Source organism: Saccostrea echinata, unplaced genomic scaffold (genome assembly GCF_033153115.1).
Source record: "Saccostrea echinata isolate AGI-Se365-2 ecotype Australia unplaced genomic scaffold, CSIRO_AGI_Sech_v1 ptg000008l, whole genome shotgun sequence".
NCBI lineage: Eukaryota > Metazoa > Mollusca > Bivalvia > Ostreida > Ostreidae > Saccostrea > Saccostrea echinata.
In genome coordinates this window covers 10,563,812-10,583,542 of record NW_026889757.1, presented here as the reverse complement: position 1 = coordinate 10,583,542, position 19,731 = coordinate 10,563,812, and the positions used below count along the sequence as shown (strand labels likewise).

General features: G+C 34.8%; 1 protein-coding gene across 1 annotated transcript; it reads left to right on the top strand.

The window, feature by feature from the left end:
- Positions 1-1,417: 1,417 nt before the first annotated feature.
- LOC133181061 (WD repeat-containing protein 73-like) lies at positions 1,418-12,046 on the top strand. The gene is made up of 10 exons (XM_061315604.1): positions 1,418-1,500; positions 1,681-1,748; positions 2,180-2,265; positions 2,562-2,650; positions 3,242-3,312; positions 3,925-3,970; positions 4,219-4,331; positions 5,038-5,339; positions 6,130-6,166; positions 11,540-12,046. Exons 1-10 carry the CDS (start codon positions 1,448-1,450, stop codon positions 11,728-11,730), a joined length of 1,056 nt encoding a protein of 351 aa, XP_061171588.1. The 5' UTR covers positions 1,418-1,447; the 3' UTR covers positions 11,731-12,046.
- The last annotated feature ends 7,685 nt before the right edge of the window (positions 12,047-19,731 follow it).

Sequence of the window (19,731 nt, the reverse complement as noted above, 5' to 3'; positions counted from 1 at the left end):
AGGCGCCGTTTTGGTATTTACTGCCAAAAAGTGATATCACCTATTCAGAAGCTGAATAGGTGATATCACTTATTCGAATAGGTGATATCACCAATTGAATAGGTGATATCACCAATTGAATAGGTGATATCACCTATTCGAATAGGTGATATCACCTATTCGAATAGGTGATATCACTTTTTGGCAGTAAATACCAAAACAGCGCCTCATACAATTGTAGTCCCCCCCCCCCCCCCCAAAAAAAAAAATGAAAGGCCTCATATTGGTTCTCCATCCTCGCAAACCAGGGGTCCCGAGTCAACACGTTGCCGTTGGACCCCGGGGTCCAACGACAACGTGTTGACTCAGGACCTCTGGCTTGCGAGTATGATTGTTCTCTGAAAATAGAGTTTTAAACCTATATTAATTTTAAATTTGTAAAAGTTTGGACCCTTCCCTCAACACTGCTGAATCATTTGTCTCACATCACTCTCATGGGTAATGTAAAGATTATGCGTTAATTGCGCTTTCATTGAATTCGGTCTAAAGCTACACCGCAGGGGCGGATCCAGCAACTTTTGAAAGGGGGGGGGGTTCCAGGTCGGTGCCCCCAACATTCATGCATAGAATTACGCCACAGACACTTCAAAGCCGTAGCAATTGTTTATCAAAAGGGTCAACCTCCGAACAGAGTTGACAAGTTAAAAAAAAAACAACAACCAAATTCTTACATCCTATTTCGGGGTAAGGGGGGGGGGGGGTCCTCTTACTTTTCCGCACTTTTTTGGTTTCAAATGCTTGAAATGCGTATTTTGAACTTCCAGCAACAAAATGGGGGAGCATCCAAATCAAAACCTGCATATTAAAACTACAGCAAAAAGATTATTCTCAGAAAAAGTGAACCCACTCCCCCCGCATACTACTGAGGCATTTTACACCTTTCTCTTCATAGATTAAAATATCACCATAATAGTCTCTTATGTATGCTCCCTTTCATGACTTTTTATTCATACTTTTTAAAGTTAGTTACTTCAGAAGATGGTCCAAAAATGGCATGGAATCTTCCAATGATATCAAAGTGAAATCTTGCATGTTACTTGTGGGTAGTCAGGGCCCGGGGCCAAGGTTCTGGAGGTACGTGGAGGATGGAATACGGGACACTTTATCTAGCGAGCAGAAAGGGCAGAGATTGAACTACTTATCTTATTCAAAATATTAGACGTTAAATTATCTATATTACAGAAATCTCTCTCTCTCTGCAAAAATAAAGGGGGGGTTCCAACCCCGGAACCCCCCCTCTGGATCCGCCAATGCACCGGAGAAAATCCACAGAATTTCGAGGTATATTTGAATTTCTTCCCATGCAAGTAGAAACATTTTTTATTTCGATCGGGATCGTGTACACTCGAAAATGAAAGTAAGAACATTTCAGTCTTTTGTTACACATTACTTGAACAAATACTACAGAATGACTGCTAATAGTACAGAAGATGACGATTGGCTATTTGATTCGGTTACTAGGTAAGGTCCATTTTTGGCTATGACATAACACAGCGACTGTATTCTATGACACCGCACATTTTCTGAAGCAACAGCTGACCAAGATTATTTTGTTTAAATAAAAGGATAAATCAGTAAATGCCGTCTATAACAGACTGTGTAGCTGTATATTTATATGTTTGTTAATTTTATATCTTTTAGATACAAACATTTGCACATGTATGATCTCCAATACCCAGTGACAGCTTTAGCATGGATTGACACAAACGGTTTGTAATGTACAGTTTTAATTTACTGTTTGCTCTGTGCTGATCAATTATACGAGTTCTCTTATCAGCTTCAGCTCAAGACATCAGATCAGACAATAAATAAAGTGATAAATTTTTCATTCAGCTGATTATCTATACGCTTGTACCAGTATTTTCATCATAATTGTATATTTGTTTTTTTAGAACATTATCAGTTGAGTAAACATGGTAAATCCTTTAACATGTTTAAAAACATCCATTACGTGCTAAACAAACATGCAGGGCTAAACAAACATGCAGGTTCATGCAGGTATCTGTAAAGGATTCCTGGGGCCTGGATTCAACCCCTGACTTTGCTTCATCACAGTTTTTCCAATCTCTTACAGTTTCCATAAAATCATGATAAAATTACTTGGAAGGTTATATAACAGTTTTATATACATGTATTACAGGTGTCTGTGTTGCAACAAGAGGAATGTCTAAACATGAAGTAACAGAGCTTAGCCTCCCAGATAAGCTGTGTACTACTGAAGATATGGTAATTTTTTTAATTATATTTAAAATTGAATATAGTTATTAAGCAGACAAATCAACATTTAGAACCAAAGAAAATATTAGGAGTATACTATGTTTTCCAGATATGCAATTACATAAACCAAATTAACCCCCCCCCCCCCCCCCCCCGAAAAAAAAAAAAAAAAGATTAAGAAGATAAAAAAATATTTTAATTTCTTTTTCAGATAATATTGCCGAAAGACAAGTTAATTTACAAACTCTTAATTTCTACATGAAAGTGCTTGTAACTAAAAAATTTATTTTCACAATGATTATTAGGCATTGTCAAAGAACAGAGATTTCCAGGTTCTTACGGGAGGTTTCAGTTCCACAGAGATCAGGGACATCAAGCACATCCCAGGAACAAGGTTATCATTTAAGTACACCCTTCCAAATTTTACAAGAACATTGTTCTTAAAATTTAAAGGTTATTGGATGAAAAGAATATAATTATATGGATCAGTGTTTCATAACTGATTTATGGTGAATAACGTTGCATTGTAATTCTTCTGGATAAGTTTTACTTTTGATTCTAATTAGCAATATCAGAGGTGCCTTCAATAGCATAGCTGCTACGTAGCCTCTACATAAAGCTACGCTCTTGAACGGAAAGCTAGCCTAGCCGCTATGTAGGGAGAGCTAGCATAAATATTTGATGCTAAGTAACAAATCCAAGTTGGCCTCCTTAGTTACAACTTCACAGCACATATGATATTAACTAAATGGGGAATAATTTTATACATCTTAGCATATTAAATGTCTATTTACATGTATATTTTCGCTTGAAATAAACTTTTTTTTCCTCCAAAAATAAGTTTATACTCATATATTTATATTCGAAATTTAACACTTAGCGGCTAGGTTAGCTGTCCGTTCAATAGAGATAGATATCTACAACCTAGTTGCTAGGTTAGCCGCTACGATCTTGAACCCAGCCCAGCTGTAATTTTTAATGACAGATTAATATGCACAAGTGCAGTCAATGTTGAAGGCCAGTTGGTTGTGTGGAAGTTGGGATCTCGGGATACAGGTACATAAATATTTAAAACACATTGTTTAAGGATTTGTATTTGGAAATACAAATTAAGCAATTGATGATGGGCCAAGAGCATATTAGCTCACCTAAAACCAATTAAATGCTATTAAATGTTATTTTTGCTCATTATTTAGTCATTGCCTGTATAATGGTGGGTAAATGAAGAAAGGCTTTAGAAATTAAAAAAAAAGGTCATCATAACATTCTCCCTGGTTGAATTGGGTAAATAACATCAATTTTATACAGCAATGATGAAAATGTACATCTTGATTAATGAGTTCTCAACTGTACGTAGCTTTTAAGATAATTTTTGCTTGACATTGTTTTCAGACTATAATGAAATATTCATTTCAAACCTGATTCACCCACTTAGTGCACACATGTGGCTCTTTTGTCCTCTCTTTATCACATTTAAAGCAATGGAAAAATAGATTTCTGCTGTTTTTTTTAAATAATTGTTGGTATTATTAATGTCCAAGATATAATAAGATCGCTCCAAGGGTTTCAGAAAAAAATATTATAAATATGAACTGTCAATATTTTGGGAAAAATTGATTTTTTTTGGAAATTATCTTGGAAGGTATATTTATGTTGTTGGTATTTCAGATCTGATAAAAATAGACAGAAAGCTGAAGAATGTAAAACCAAGAGGGTTTGTATTTTTAAACTGTATTTTTTTAAAAAAAAATAATTTTGATTCCTAATTCCTAATTTATATTTATTGTGATACATGTACCCTTGCTTGTCATCTCAAAAGATGAAATTTTGTATACATGCATATAACGGTATCTACTAGTATGTATAAATATTTATGAATTCAAGTATATGTTTGCTAGTTTTAAAAGATTTGTACTTAAATATCACTGACTTTCATGTATTTATTGTTCACTGAATTAACAGATCATGGTCATTGATAGCAGTACAAGAACAGGATCATGTGACCTTTGGTTCTCATGGGGATAACCTTTGTTGCACAGATATCATGACCCAATCTGTTGTGCAAGACACTAGTGGTATAACTTTTATTTGATTATATTATAAAGGATTTTTAAAAGTTTCTCTTTGTACTCAGAAAAGATAAGTTGAGAACAATGTTTGTTTTGCTGCAACATGGGAGATCCAGTATGGATGAAGGTATGTGGGGTTGGGGTCTTAGTGCTAATCCTGATCCGATCTTTCCATTTTTCCATTCCTATAACATGCAATGTGCAATGAGCTCTTATTACGTAATAATGAGTTTTACACATTTGATATCCTATCATTGAAGCATTTATGTAGAATGAAGGCTCTGTTAAAATTATGAAGCTTCTTTAAGTCTGAATCTATATTTGATACCCTTGTCATACTTTTTACAAGACGTGATGTATTTTCCAAAAAAAAAAAAAAAAAAAAAAACCATTAAAATATCATAAAAACAATAAGGAGAAATAGTGCATTAGTATTCATAAAACCATTACCTCTTCACTTGTAAATGCTTCAGTGATAGGATATCAAATGTGTTCTATGTAGGAAAGACAGAATAACACTGAATCTTGATTCAGTACCCTGGCCCGGTTTGGAATGAATCAACTAATTATTGTTTTCAATGATTAAGCCACAATGTATACAGGATAGCTTGAATAAAAATATCTCCAATTAAAGGTAACAAGCATTTGTTTATAGTACTATGTTGTATTGTAAAGATTAAAGCATTCAAAAGTTTATTTTAATATTCTTTAGAATTTTCTAATGCTGACAAAATCACAAGCATCAGAAACATGGACTCTCATACTGTGTATTGTTGCTTAATCAATGGACAGTTACTTAAATGGGACAGGAGGGAGAAATTTCCAGTTGTTCTTGACACTAATTGTGTACAATCTGCCAGGTGGACTCTAGATCTCAGTGGAAATGATGTAGTTCAGATATCATGTAATGGTCATGTTTATTTCCTTGATGCCAGAAAACCTGACCAGGTGATAAACTCCAACAATATTGGCCTAACTTCTAGTAATGTAGAGAGTCTCAGAATTTGCTTAAAGGTAAGTTTATGTTAAGTTTTTTGGGACTTCTTTGGGAAAACAAATGCAAGTAAGATATTGAAAGCAGTCAATTACTAAAATGTACATCAAATAATCTCTCATAGACTTTCAGTAAGAACTGCGAAACGATAATAATAAAAATGTTCTGCCACCTACTTCCAAGTCATTTTTCAAAAGTTAACATATTTGAATTGTATCTCATATTTACATAGATATTTATGTAAATTTTCATAAAACATAACTTATTTGGAAAAACAGAGATAACACTATAATTTAATTTTGGTAAAGCGAGTTTTTCACTATAAAAATGGAAAATACCCCACTCCCCCCCTCCCCCCCTTGAAACTAAAATATCTTTTTACAAGTATTATGGGGTGTTATTACACAAATTCTTACCAAAGCTTTTTTTGTTTCAAGGAGGAGGGGAGGGGGCATACGTTTACAGACAAAAAGCAGCATAAATGGACATTTTTGCCAATTTCAAATGACATAACAAATTTTTAAAAAAGTATTTTATCAATCTTAAGCATTGAATTTACATAAGTTTAACATACGGAAATCAAGAGTTAGCATTCATAGTTCTTTGTAAACTAAGTACAGTGTACATGTATAAAGCAATCAAATTGAAATGTATTCAAAATTTTTTATGTTATAAGATATATCATATGTACGTCTTATTGCAGCTCTGATTTCAGACTTTTGAGTGTTTAGAAAACCACCATTAAGATTAACACATTCTACAAATAATATAATTATGCAATTCATGATTTGTACATGTACCTCTTTCTAGAAGAAGAATGATTACCCTATGCAGTACTCAATTTCAGGTATTTGTAATTTTAATAATATCACACTTGTAGTTCACTATTCGAAAGACTGAAATCTCTAATATCAGCTAGGTACAGTGCAGGGAACTAATTTTGTTACATAAACCAGCATTAGCATGAGCATTAGTAGCATCAGGATCGAGCTAGCATCAGCATCAGCATTTAAAAAACAGCATTACCAGGATCAGCATCAGCAAGCAAAGGATAAAACCAGCATTGACCTAAATAAAATCAGCATTATCCTACTAGCATCAGAAAATCAATGAGTTTTAATTCAGTAAAAAATTAAAAAAAGAAAGAAAGAATATTGGTTAAAGTATTCACATTATTGATACATAGTGAGATATTATGATCAAATAATTGTAAAAGACACTTTTATTGCTTTAACGGCAATGCTGAAATTCATTATCTACTTCCGGTAGCATGATGCTACTTCCGGTAGCATTGACCTAATTATAAAACAGCATCAGGATAAGGATTACTAGCATTAAATCAGCAAGCAAAGGAAGCATTCAAATCAGTAAGCAAAGGAAGCATTCAAATCAGCATCGATGCTGTAACAAAATTAGTTTCCTGCACTGTATGTGGAAATGAATACATGGTTCAGATCAATTTTTTTTTTACTCAAGTGTCCACATCTGTAGAAACCCATGGATATATCTAAAAGTTTTTGTCAGTCCCTCAAAGTCCCACCAAAATCAAATTCTATGTCTACAATCCTGGGTAATCTCAAACTTTTAGTGAGTCCTGTATATTATTCAACTTCTTTATCTAGAACCATCAGATATCTCAAAGTTTTTCTTCAGTCCCACAAGGTTCAACTTCATATCTAGATCTAAAACCTTAGTGGATGTAAAAACTGTCAAAGTTTTTGTGATAGTCCCACCAGATGCAACTTCTTTATCTGGAACCTTCATATATAATTATACATCAAAGATTTTGTGTGTTCCACGAGGTATATCTTCTATATCTAGAATCCTTGGATACATGTAACTTTAATGTTCAAGACATCAGGGTTAGATTGTATGTACTATTCAGAGTTTAAGATACAGTATTATTTTTTTTTGCCTGAAGAAAAGTGCAAGCAAATGGAAAGTAGAGATCACTGTGTATCATGTCTGTTTATAGAGTCATTATCTAATGTTTTTGTGATTATACCCATAACAAACAAAGTTTTGGGGTATATAGGAATCACCTTGTCCGTCTGTCCATCTGTCTAACTGTCTCTGTGTGTAAACGTGTCCGATCCATATCTTTCTTATGGAGGAACATAAGAATCTAATACTTTACACAAAGATTGTTATTGACCTGAGGGTGACTCAAGGTCATTTGGGCAAGTTCAAGGTCACTGACAGAAAAAGTTCATTCTTTCTTATGGAGAATAATGTTGGGATGTTTGGAGTTCCACTTCACACAAAGATGGCTTATGACCTGAGTGTGTGTCATGATCTTGACATATAGTCACTGTAGAAAAAATGGATAAATAATGCATCCATACTTTCCAAGAGAGAAATACTTGAAAAATTGATATTTAATTTTTCAATGTAATAAAAAGCAATGTTATTATTATTATTGATGTTTTATTAGGCTGCATCTTAGTTTCATTCATTTAAAAAAATATAATGAGCAATTACCGGTAAATTTTCACTCTAAATGTTTAAACAAAACCTGTGAACACCTCTTAGATCCATCAAATACTAGTACTAGTGACTTGACATTTTCTCTGAAAAACCCAGCGGGGGATATTTGTGCATTTTGGACAGTTTTAGTTAATTTTTTTACAATCTTTATGCAAGCAAATTTAAAAGCTGATGTCAAGGTTTTTTAGGTCACCTGAGTCACTCAGGTGACCTATTGCTATCCGTTCTCGTCCGTCGGCGTGCGTCGTGCGTTAACATTTGAACATTTTTAGCTTCTTCTCTGAAACCGCTTAACCAATTTCAACCAAATTTGGCATATAGCATCTATGGGTGAAGGGGAACAAAAATTGTGAATTTCATGGTCCCTGCCCCCCCTGGGGCCTGAGGGGTGGGGCTAAAACCACCAAAAATAATGCAATCTTTAAAAATCTTCTTCTTTACTCCTGGACATCAAGCAGTCAAACTGTTGGCATCATTGTAATAAGCATTGAGCCCTCTACCAAAATTGTGAAATTCATGGCCCCAGGGTCAGGGGTTCTGGCCCCAGGGTGGGGCTATATAGATCATATAGTGAAAGTGCATTATTTCTTTGAAAATCTTCTTCTCTGCTCCTGGGTATTAAATAAGGTAACTAAGTACATAGTTATGATGAGCAAGAGTGCCTCTTCCAAAATTGTGAAATTCATGGCCCCAGGGTCAGGGGTTCTGGTGTAAGGGCGGGGCTCTATTGATTATATAGTGAAAATGCATTAATTCTTTGAAAATCTTCTTCTCTGCTCCTGGGTATTAAATAAAGTAACTAAGTACATAGTTATGATGAGCAAGAGTGCCTCTTCCAAAATTGTGAAATTCATGGCTCCAGGGTCAGGGGTTCTGGCCCCAGGGTGGGGCTATATAGATCATATAGTGAAAGTGCATTATTTCTTTGAAAATCTTCTTCTCTGCTCCAGGGTATTAAATAAGGTAACTAAGTATATAGTTATGATGAGCAAGAGTGCCTCTTCCAAAATTGTGAAATTCATGGCCCCAGGGTCAGGGGTTCTGGTGTTAGGGCAGGGCTCTATTGATTATATAGTGAAAATGCATTAATTCTTTGAAAATCTTCTTCTCTGCTCCTGGGTATTAAATAAAGTAACTAAGTATATAGTTATGATGAGCAAGAGTGCCTCTTTCAAAATTGTGAAATTCATGGCCCCAGGGTCAGGGGTTCTGGCCCCAGGGTGGGGCTATATAGATCATATAGTGAAAGTGCATTATTTCTTTGAAAATCTTCTTCTCTGCTCCTGGGTATTAAATAAGGTAACTAAGTATATAGTTATGATGAGCAAGAGTGCCTCTTCCTAAATTGTGAAATTCATGGCCCCGGGGTCAGGGGTTCTGGTGTAAGGGCGGGGCTCTATTGATTATATAGTGAAAATGCATTAATTCTTTGAAAATCTTCTTCTCTGCTCCTGGGTATTAAATAAAGTAACTAAGTACATAGTTATGATGAGCAAGAGTGCTTCTTTCAAAATTGTGAAATTCATGGCCCCAGGGTCAGGGGTTCTGGTGTTAGGGCGGGGCTCTATAGATTATATAGTGAAAAAGCATTAATTCTTTGAAAATCTTCTTCTCTGCCCCTGGGTATTAAGTAAAGTAATTAAGTACATAGTTATGATGAGCAAGAGTGCCTCTTCCAAAATTGTGAATGTCATGGCCCCAGGGTCAGGGGTTCTGGTGTTAGGGCGGGGCTCTATCAACTATCTAGTGAAAATGCATTAATTCTTTGAAAATCTTCTCTGCTCCTGGGTATTAAATTAAGTAACTAAGTACATAGTTATGATGAGCAAGAGAGCCTCTTCCCACATTGTGAATTTCATGGCCCCAGGGTCAGGGGTTCTGGTGTTAGGGTGGGGCTCTATCGACTATATAGTGAAAATGCATTAATTCTTTGAAAATCTTCTTCTCTGCTCCTGGGTATTATTTAAACAAATTAAGTGCATAGTTATGATGCATAAGGATGCCTTTTCAAAAATTGTGAATTTCATGGCCCCAGGGTCAGGGGTTCTGGTGTTAGGGTGGGGCTCTATTGATTATATAGTGAAAATGCATTGATTCTTTGAAAATCTTCTTCTCTGCTACTGGAGATTATTTAAACAAACTAAGTGCATGGTTATGATGCATAAGGATGCCTTTTTTAAAAATTGTGAATTTCATGGCCCCAGGGTCAGGGGTTCCGGTGTTAGGGCGGGGCTCTATTGATTATATAGTGAAAATGCATTGATTCTATGAAAATCTTCTTCTTTGCTACTGGAGATTATTTAAACAAACTAAGTGCATGATTATGATAGGCAAGGATGCCTCTTCCAAAATTTTTAGATACATGGCCTCAGTTTTTGGGGTTCTTGAGGGGGGGGGGGGGGCTCTATTGATTATATAGTGAAAATGCATGAATTCTATTAATTAATCATTAACTAATCCTGTCTGTTCCTTAGTGTTGAGCTGATAAATAAATTGCTTAGCTATGATGAAGATGGGAGCTTTGAACAGAATTTTTAAATCTTGTGGTCCTAGGGTCAGGGGTTCTGGCATAACGAGGAAGGGGGGGGGGGGCTTTTGATAATATAGTGGAAAAGTGTTAATTCTTTGAAGTCCATAGTTATGATGATGAGGGTAACTCTTCCAAATTTGTAAATTTCTTGACCTTTGGTCTTGGGTTCTGGTGTTAGGGTAAGGCTTTGTTGAATCTGTAGTGAAAATACATTGTACCTGTGAAATTCTTCTCTGCTTCTGGGCATATCGAAAGCAAACTGAGTAAAAGTTTAAATGATATAAGTAAGTGTATTTCTACCAGATTTTTGAACATCTGGACAATTTGTCTAAGCATTCTGGTCCTCGACGGGGCTCTATTAATTTATATTCTATTGAGAGAAGTTATTCCCCTTTTCCATTCACCTTTGATAATTAATCACTGTAAATAATGTATTTGAAAGATTAATAGAATAAGATAATTATGCAAGAATGTTTATCGTATAATTCAAAAAGTACTTTCTTAGTTTTGATAATCAGGCAGACCTGTAAGTAATAGATAAATAAAAATGAGACAAAAATAACTCATCTTATTAAAAGTTCTTCAAAGACCATAAGAGAGGTCAATGCTAGAGGTCTTAATATGGGTTTAAAAATAGTACAGAAAGCACTAATAGTTTGTTAATAGTCTGCATGGTGATAATATTAAGTGGGGGACAGATTAGAACTTAAGTTATGAGTTGATACTGAATACTAGATTAATTATTTTGTTGATCCTGATCTTCCTACTTCTCTTGCTTTAGGGCAACAAAGCTTCATCTGTCAGTGTATTTAACTTCTAAATTGTTGTATTATACTCAGGTGACCGTTAAGGACCTTGGGCCTCTTGTTTAAATGTAAAATAGAAATTATCAATTTTTGTAATCAATCTTTGCCATTTGCATTCAGTAGGCAGATCACTTTTATAACAAATGTGGTTTAGAGGTCAAATGCGAGTGTTTGTCTCAGAAGCACTATTAAATCAAATATTGTCTAATGCATAGTCATTAATAGGAAGAGGTTTTGAATAGAAGCGTTGTTTTGCATCTTCTTAATTTCAACTTTCTTTGGGATATAAGCAAATTTTTATAATCCTTCAAAATAACTAAGGTCTGATGCTCTTTATAAAATAATTGAATTGACGTGTCAACTTTTAAATCATTCGACACCTTTGTCAATATTTCAGGATTTGATGGAAAAGTTTACTTGTATTCAAGAGATTCTTCATCACCAGTATTTGTTCATGAAGGACATATAAGAAATTGCTGTGACGACCCTTCAGTTGTTAGGGTTGTAACTCATCTAAGCCACTCAGCTGAGAATATAATTTTATCTGCTGCTACAGATGGTTCCTTGCATGCATGGCAAAACACTTGAAGAAAAGCTGAACTCAGAGGGTTGAAACTATTATATTAGATTCTACTCTGTTATGTCAGGGTTTTTAATGCTGAGGAAAATTATATGCAAACCTCGTTGGAATTGAAACCAACTTTACAGATGCGTATAGATTAGGTACCTTCGAAAAGCAAGTAAAATATTACGAAGAAAAAGTCCATCTTGATTAAATTTATTGGGAATATAAGAACTTGATATATATTACTTATATTCAATATGATTCAGTTTAGATAATAGATAAAGATATTTTTAGTTTTATTTTTATGTATTTTGAAATAATTAAATTTAATAAAAATTATGTGTTAATTTTTATATTTTTCTTTTAATATGTAATTTTCTTTGTCTCTTGCAAAAGTTTGAAACATTCAAAAACATTAGACTGGATGCTCTCATGTAGAGCTTCTATTTCCTGTTTTATTACCTTGTACCTCTATATAATATGTAGAATCGAGCTGTCTCATACACTCTGAGATATAGTGATGTATATCCATTACACAACCGTATTACCTTTATCCACCTTTTTAATTACAATTCTGAGATTATTTTTAATGATACAGCAAAAAAAAAAAAGTTGAGAAAATGACAATTTTCGTCTAGCCTCTTGGATTAACTGGGTTACAAATTCTTAATCAGAAAGTAGCTGCCACTGTCGATTGTAGATTTGAAACCGCGACTTAAAGATAAACTTTTTACTCCATGACTCTAGAGTGGGCGACTGAACAAAAAAGCATCCACTTTTAAAAGGCTCTGACAGTTATCTTCACATTTATCATTAAACAATTTGTATTCCAATTTTTTCAATTTGTATTGAATGTGCATGAACAGAGGAGTAAAGACTGGATAATGCCTAGAACATGTATAATGATTGGCTCAAGAAGAGATGCCAAAAAGAAAGTGAATGAAGCCAAATCTCTGAGACTTAAAGAGAGGCATCAAAAGGAATACAGTGAAGTAGAGAAGGAAGTGAAAAAGGCTCTAGACAAGAGAACACACATAGATGCCCTAGCAACAAAAGCAGAAGAGGCAGCAAACAGGAGAGCAAGGAAACCTTTACAAACTAACAAAGGCACTGAGTGGCAGGAATAGACCATCTCCAAATCTACCTGTCAAGGTCAAAAAAGGAAAGTTGCTGTCATCAGAAAAAGAGATGGAGGAACAGTGGACAGAGCATTTTAAGGAAATCTTGTACAGACCACCTCCAACTCATGAACCTGACATCAGTGATCCAGCAGCTGACCTAAACATAAGCATTGAACCACCACAAATTCCAGAAATTGTCTCTGCAATACAAACTTACAAACTTTAAAAAATGGAAAAGCCCCTGGATATGACAACTTTAATGCAGAATTGTTTAAAACAGATCCACTTCTTACAGCCACAATTGAAACATTCAAAAACATTAGACTTATGTAGAAATATACCCTTATCAACAGCATATGGGGTTTATGTCTCTCAGTTGATTCGATACACAAGAGCATGCTGTACGTATGAACCATTTGTAAACCGAGGCAAGCTATTGACAAACAAGTTGGTGAAACAAGGATATCAACAGTCTCGTTTGTAGTCATCATTTCGCACGTTTTATGGTCGATACAATGACCTTGTCGGAACATACAACCTATCATTGAGTCAAATGCTGATAGGCATCAAATGTGGTACATTTAAAACGCTAGGAGACCTGGACTTTGATGATGATATAGCCTTTTTCTCCCACTCCCACCAGCACATTCAAGACGAAACTAGCAGGCTCCACAAATATGCAGGTAGCATTAGACTGAAGATATGCACAAAACAGAGGTCATGACCCTAAATGTAAACAACCCACAAGCCGTCAAAGTGGAAAATCACATCTTTCCATGCACCAACACCTTTACATACTTGGGTAGCAAAGTAACATCAGACGGTGGAGCAGAGACCGACATCAAAGAGAGACTATCCAAGGCAAGAGCAGCATTTAACAACCTACAAACTGTTTGGAGATCAAGTCAGTGCACAACAAGAACAAAGCTGAAACTATGCAAAAGCTGCATTATACCTATCCTTTTGTATAAATCAGAGTGTTGGAGAATGACACAGTGCGACCTGAACAAACTGTCGACATTCCATACAAAGTCCCTGAGAAGGATCCCAAGAATATTTTTGCCTAATACCATCTCAGATCAGACCTTCTCAACAGGTGCAAGGGACATGGCCAAAATCATTATCAGAAGACGCTGGAACTGGCTTGACCATGTACTTAAAAGGGACTCGGACAGTATCATAAAGACAGCTCTCCTCTGGACACTAGAAGGAAAAGTGAAGAGAGGAAGGATCAAAGTCACTTGGCGGCGGACAGTGGAAGCTGAACTTAAAGAAAAAGAGAGAAGCTCAGAAACACTTCAAAAGCTAGCAAGTGATAGACAAGAATGGAGAACCCTCGTTACTGCCCTATACGCCAAAGGCATCACGGAAAGTAAGTTAATAGGTAAGTGCATGAATTCCATTTGTTTTCGATGTGACACAATTACAGACTTTAACAATAAAAATATGAAATACATTTTATGCAATACAATTGGACACTTAAATATACATTAACTAAAGATTAAATATTATACCATACTTAAAAAACAGAATATTGCAATATTTGACTTCATACACTTGTGTTATCTTTCCCAGATAGCAAGACTACATCGGGCCAACGTTGGTTGATGGTTGGTAGGCTGGTATAGTGTTGGCGTTGGGCGGTAAATGTTGGCCCAACATTGGCCCAACGGATGATATGTTGGCGTGAAAGCTGGTCCATCGGTGTTGGGTATGCGATGTTGGGCCAATGTTGGTCCATTGTAGTAAATGTTGGCATGAAACATGACCATTATATGTTGGGCATTTGATGTTGGCCCAACGTAGGTCCAACCAAGTAGATGTTGGCTTAAAACAAAGCCACTGTGTGTTGGGATGTAATGTTGGCCCAACATAGGGCCAACCAAGTAATGTTGACATGAAACACATGAAATGTGTGTTGGGCATGTAATGTTGGTCCAATGTTGGCCAAACGTAGTAAATTTTGATTATAATGAGGTATTGATATGGCTTTCAACGTTGGCCCAGCGTTGGTTCAACGGAGTGAATATTAGGAAGAAATCAACTTTCATTAACATACATCTTGGTGATCTGTTAATTACACATATTAAATTTGTATCTTTTAGAACCAATTAAGCTTCTTTCAATAGAGACATCTCATCTTTCGTTAAAATATTATGAACAATGGATTATCTTAATAGCCCATTTATTAATAATTTACAGTGTATGTGTTAATAAAAATGAAAAATTATTCCAGAACCTAATTTATGAAAATAAGATTTTTTAATACTGATTAATGTTTGTAATTTGTGTCCGAGACCATTGCAAATACATGTAGAACTTTTAATTATTCTGCACAGTATATAATTTTGTAGATTCTATATTTAGCATCATGGAACTTACAGTGCTGAATTTTAGAGCTCCAAATAATTAGGTCAGTGGTGAAATCCACTGGCTCAGCAGGTGACTGGCCGGTTTCCTAGGAAACAGGCATCCTAATAAGCTCTGTTTCGTAAACTCGGAGTGGTCACATCTTATCACTTGCAACACTTGAACAAAGCATATACATGTGCGTGTCCGTTTTGAATCGCAAGACAGAGAAAATGGATTGTTTCAGCCCTTGAAATGTAAGTATATAGTCGTTTTAGGTGTGATTGATAGAATTTTATCTCTGTGAAAGTTTAACTTGAGCATAATTTGTAAAATTGAACAAGTTATTCAAGAATTGCAATTTTCAAAATATGCATGTATATTTACTAGTAATCTCTTTAAGTTATAACTTATAAGTAGTAAGTGACATCATTTTTGAACGGATTAAACTGATATATTTTTCATATCATTTATAGCATCTGGTGGGGAGAAAACCCTTTGTGTTACAAGACCATTGATGTTTGGAATGTAATGGACAGTGAGTGATTTATCTCAATTATCAGTGTGAGAGACATGGATTTTACAGACAAAGAAACAATAACATGAACAGGAAAAAAGGAGTGAATGGTTCAGAAGTAACATGGGCAGGAGAACATTCCAAAGTTTCACAAATTTGAACACTGGGACTCTTATTCTAGAGGAATATTATATAGTGACTGAAGTTATATGGGATAGACTTAAGAAAACATTGAACTACCTTTATTTCCCTCTGTTGATTTCATTCTATAGGAGTGACAAAAAAAAAATAGAACATTTGTTTGAGGAACAAGATAATTGACCATGCAGGATTTATTCAATCAATTGTGTTTTACTTGTAATTATGGAAATAAAAAGGTTACGGGAATTCATATTGTTGAACTAAAATAATTCAAGCGCCGATCATTTGCCAAACATGTTTATAGAACGTAGGGCCAACGTTGGTCCAACATTCATTCTTAGCTTTAAAAAACATTGAACCAACATTGGGCCAACAGGAAGTTAAACGTTGGGCCATTGTTGGGCCAATGCCAGATAGCCAACCATCGAATGTTGGCCCAACGTCGAGCCAATATGTTAGTTGAACGTAGGGCCGATGAGCAAGATGATGTTGGGCCAACGCATAAAACTGACAGGGGGCCAACGCAATTTTCACCGTTGGGCTTGCGTATGCCCAACGTAAGCTTGCTATCTGGGTTTATTATTAAGATTAAGAGGTCAAAATTTGTCAGATTGTTCGATATTTGATTATTTGAAGTAGGGGTTAATTTATAAATGAAATATGAAGATAACAAACGGTATTCAATCTTGAAAGTCCAGTGAAACGATGCAAATTTGGAGCAGAGCAAACACGATAGGGCTCACTCTCTACCTCGGCTCATACATTTACCTCTGTCGTTGGCTTGCATATATCACGGTGTTAGGCACAAGAAATAATGCGTTTGTTTCAATTCGTTACGAAAAGTTCCCTGCGCTAATGTTTGTCTTTTAAGGTATTTATTTCTTAAATAGATATAGAACTATTAATATAATTTGAAATAATCCTTGGAATATCATGTTTTCTACTTTATGTCAAGAATTTTGACGCGAGCCCATTACAGAGGTGTCTGAGAGAGAAACGAACGACAACTCTGCAAGGGAGATTGGGCAAGGCTGTGTATTGACCAAAATATTTTGATACGATACGATATTTTATAAAGCGATATGCGATATATTTGATTCTTTAACAAGTCTATGAGAAAGGTTTTGTAAATCATTTAATGCATAAATTTGATAAAAACTTGGTGGTTTTTTTTTCCAAATTAGTTCATGTCGCACTGTCTTTACAAAATACACTTCAAATTAAAACTTTAAATGACCGTAAAACTATAGCCAATACGTTAAAATATAGTAGTCTATGTATTTTGCAATAGTTAATTAAGATGTGCTATCTCCTTAATGTTTATTTCATTATTGACCAGTTTTAATTAAAAACAGTCAAAAATTATCTTTGGTGACTGAATTTCCCAACTTTTTCACAGATTTAAAAGAAAAACTGTCTGCACGATACGTATTGGAAGTTATTTTGTCGATACGATACATTCCTGAATATCGATACGTATTGATTAATCTATATATTGACACAGCCCTAAAACACGGACCTCAAAATTTAGAGGTGGGATCATGGCCATGGAGGAGTGAGCATCCCTTGCCGACCGGACAAACCCGTACCCGCCGTGTGCTCCTTGTCATGATCGAAAAAAAAAATCCGTAGACAGTTCAGTGTATAAATAATGGCCTAACAATTAGTATGAAAAACGTCAATCAGCATTTGACTCAATGATAGGTTTTATGTTCTGACAAGGTCATTGTATCGACCATAAAACGTGCGAAATGATGACTTCAAACGAGACTGTTGATATCCTTGTTTCATCAACTTGATGGTCAATAGTTTGCCTCGGTTTACAAATTGTTCTTACGTAGAGCATGCTCTTGTGTATCGAATCAACTGAGAGACATAAACCCCATATGCTGGTGATAAGGGCATATTGCTACATAAGTAAGGGAAGTTGACGATTGAAAAGTTGAAGTCATCACGTTTACAGTATCATAAAGCTTGGTTGTTAGGTTACCTTTAACGTCTTTTTCTAGTGAAATATCTAAATATGAAACAGGATGTGTCAGACTCTTTGGTATCTTTTATTTCAAGCTCACTGGGATATATCGAGTATGAATGAAAGTAACTATTGTTAATTGATAATACGTCGTCGATATATCGAAATGTCGAGTTGAAGGCCACTGCAAGTGTTTTCTTCTTCTCATAGAGAATTTTTGAATACATTCTGCTTCATATGAATACAAAATAGGTCTGCTAATAAGGGGCGCAATTGGTACCCAAGGGAATTCCAACAGATTGTTGGAAGACCAAATCTCCAAAAACTACATAGATATTGTCAATCAGAAACTCAAGCATCATTTTAATATCAACTTCTGAGTACTTGTGTGTACAGTCAGAATGCTTTTTAATAAAATAATGTTGTATAAAATTCACGAGCACTTAAAAATAACTTATGATAGGAATATATATGGATTATTTTTACCTGATGAAATAGGGATTTCAAACCATACAGGTCCGTTTTCAGTAAAACAAAACCTTTGTGAGCACACCTCAATATTTTTCTGTTAGTTATAATTATCCAGTTATTAATCTTTAGTTGTGTTTTTTCACATATAGCAGTCTACATTTTCTGAAACATATTTTATGACTATTATGTACCCCCCCCCCCCCCCCATATATAAAGAAATGTCAGACTTCATTCGCGTATTAATTATCGTAAATTTAATTGAAAGTCTACTTTCATTTTCGATAAACAGTCATGAAATAGCAAAAAGATAGTACGGTGGCGGTAATGGATGACGGATCTAAGTTACTGGCAATTTTTAATGAAACTGACAATAAGCAATCGTTTAATTATTTAATAAAACGTCAATAACGAATTATTCAATGAAAGTTATACAGAAGAAATAAGATATGATTTCTTATTAAAGAACAAAATGTGCAAATCGTTTTCGCCAGTATCCGATCTTATAGCTTACGGAATTTTCTAGAACGTTACTTGGCGTCGAACCCGATGTTAAAATAAAAACGAGACGATTAACAAAATAATGTTTTTGGATGTCAGTGGGCATGAAAATAATGATAAAGCAATTGATATCACTATAAGATGTGAAGATATTTTAATATATCAAAAGATTATTTATAAGTTGTCCTTATAAATTTCCCAGTAAAATAATGTGCATATTCACCACTGATAGCATCATGGCAACGAACCTGAAGTACAATTTGTATATTAGTAATATGTAATAAGTTTAGTAATAAACTTGCTAAAGAGAAAATGTCAAATAATGAATATGGTATTGTTCAAATATCTGAAGTAAAAGTGGTTCATTCTAAGTTTTCACATTTACTAAAGCTTTTTTAAAAAATGTGCTTTAGTCAATTTTTTTTTTGCGTACAGTCTTTTGTATTATGATAATTCATAAGGTTTGAAAAGCTTATTTTTAAACCCCCCCCCCCCCAAAAAAAAAAAATTGTGCTGACCTATTCAATAAAATGTGCACATTCACTTCTTTCATCCTTGATGGAAATAGAAACAGAGCACCCTCTAAGTATAATACGTATATAACATAATACATCAGGTATCAAAATAAAGTTGCTTACATGTAAAGAGAAAATGTCAATTGGTGAAATTTAGATTTTCAAGTTAATAAAAAAGAAAGACGGGATGGGGGTATGTCTACCTCTGCTCCTTAACCAACTGCGGGATTTTTAACAAAGTATTTTTCCTACCTGCTATAAGCCTGTAATTAACTTTCAGTAGAAATTATAAGATACAGGTGTATTATGGGAATTATTCCGTCAGCAGTGGTAAAAATTCAATTACCCGCGCTTGTGCGGGATTTCATCTAACCTGATATGAAAGCTGCCAGTACGACTGATGTTCAGAGGAGCAGATTCCCCTTCTTTGGAAAGAAATA

Excerpts from the sequence above, each read along its gene's own strand:
- LOC133181061 (XM_061315604.1), top strand. The coding sequence starts at position 1,448 with ATGACTGCTAATAGTACAGAAGATGACGATTGGCTATTTGATTCGGTT. Across the intron at positions 4,332-5,037 it reads TGTTGTGCAAGACACTAGTG|AATTTTCTAATGCTGACAAA; the intron begins GTATAACTTTTA and ends AATATTCTTTAG. Across the intron at positions 6,167-11,539 it reads TATGCAGTACTCAATTTCAG|GATTTGATGGAAAAGTTTAC; the intron begins GTATTTGTAATT and ends TCAATATTTCAG.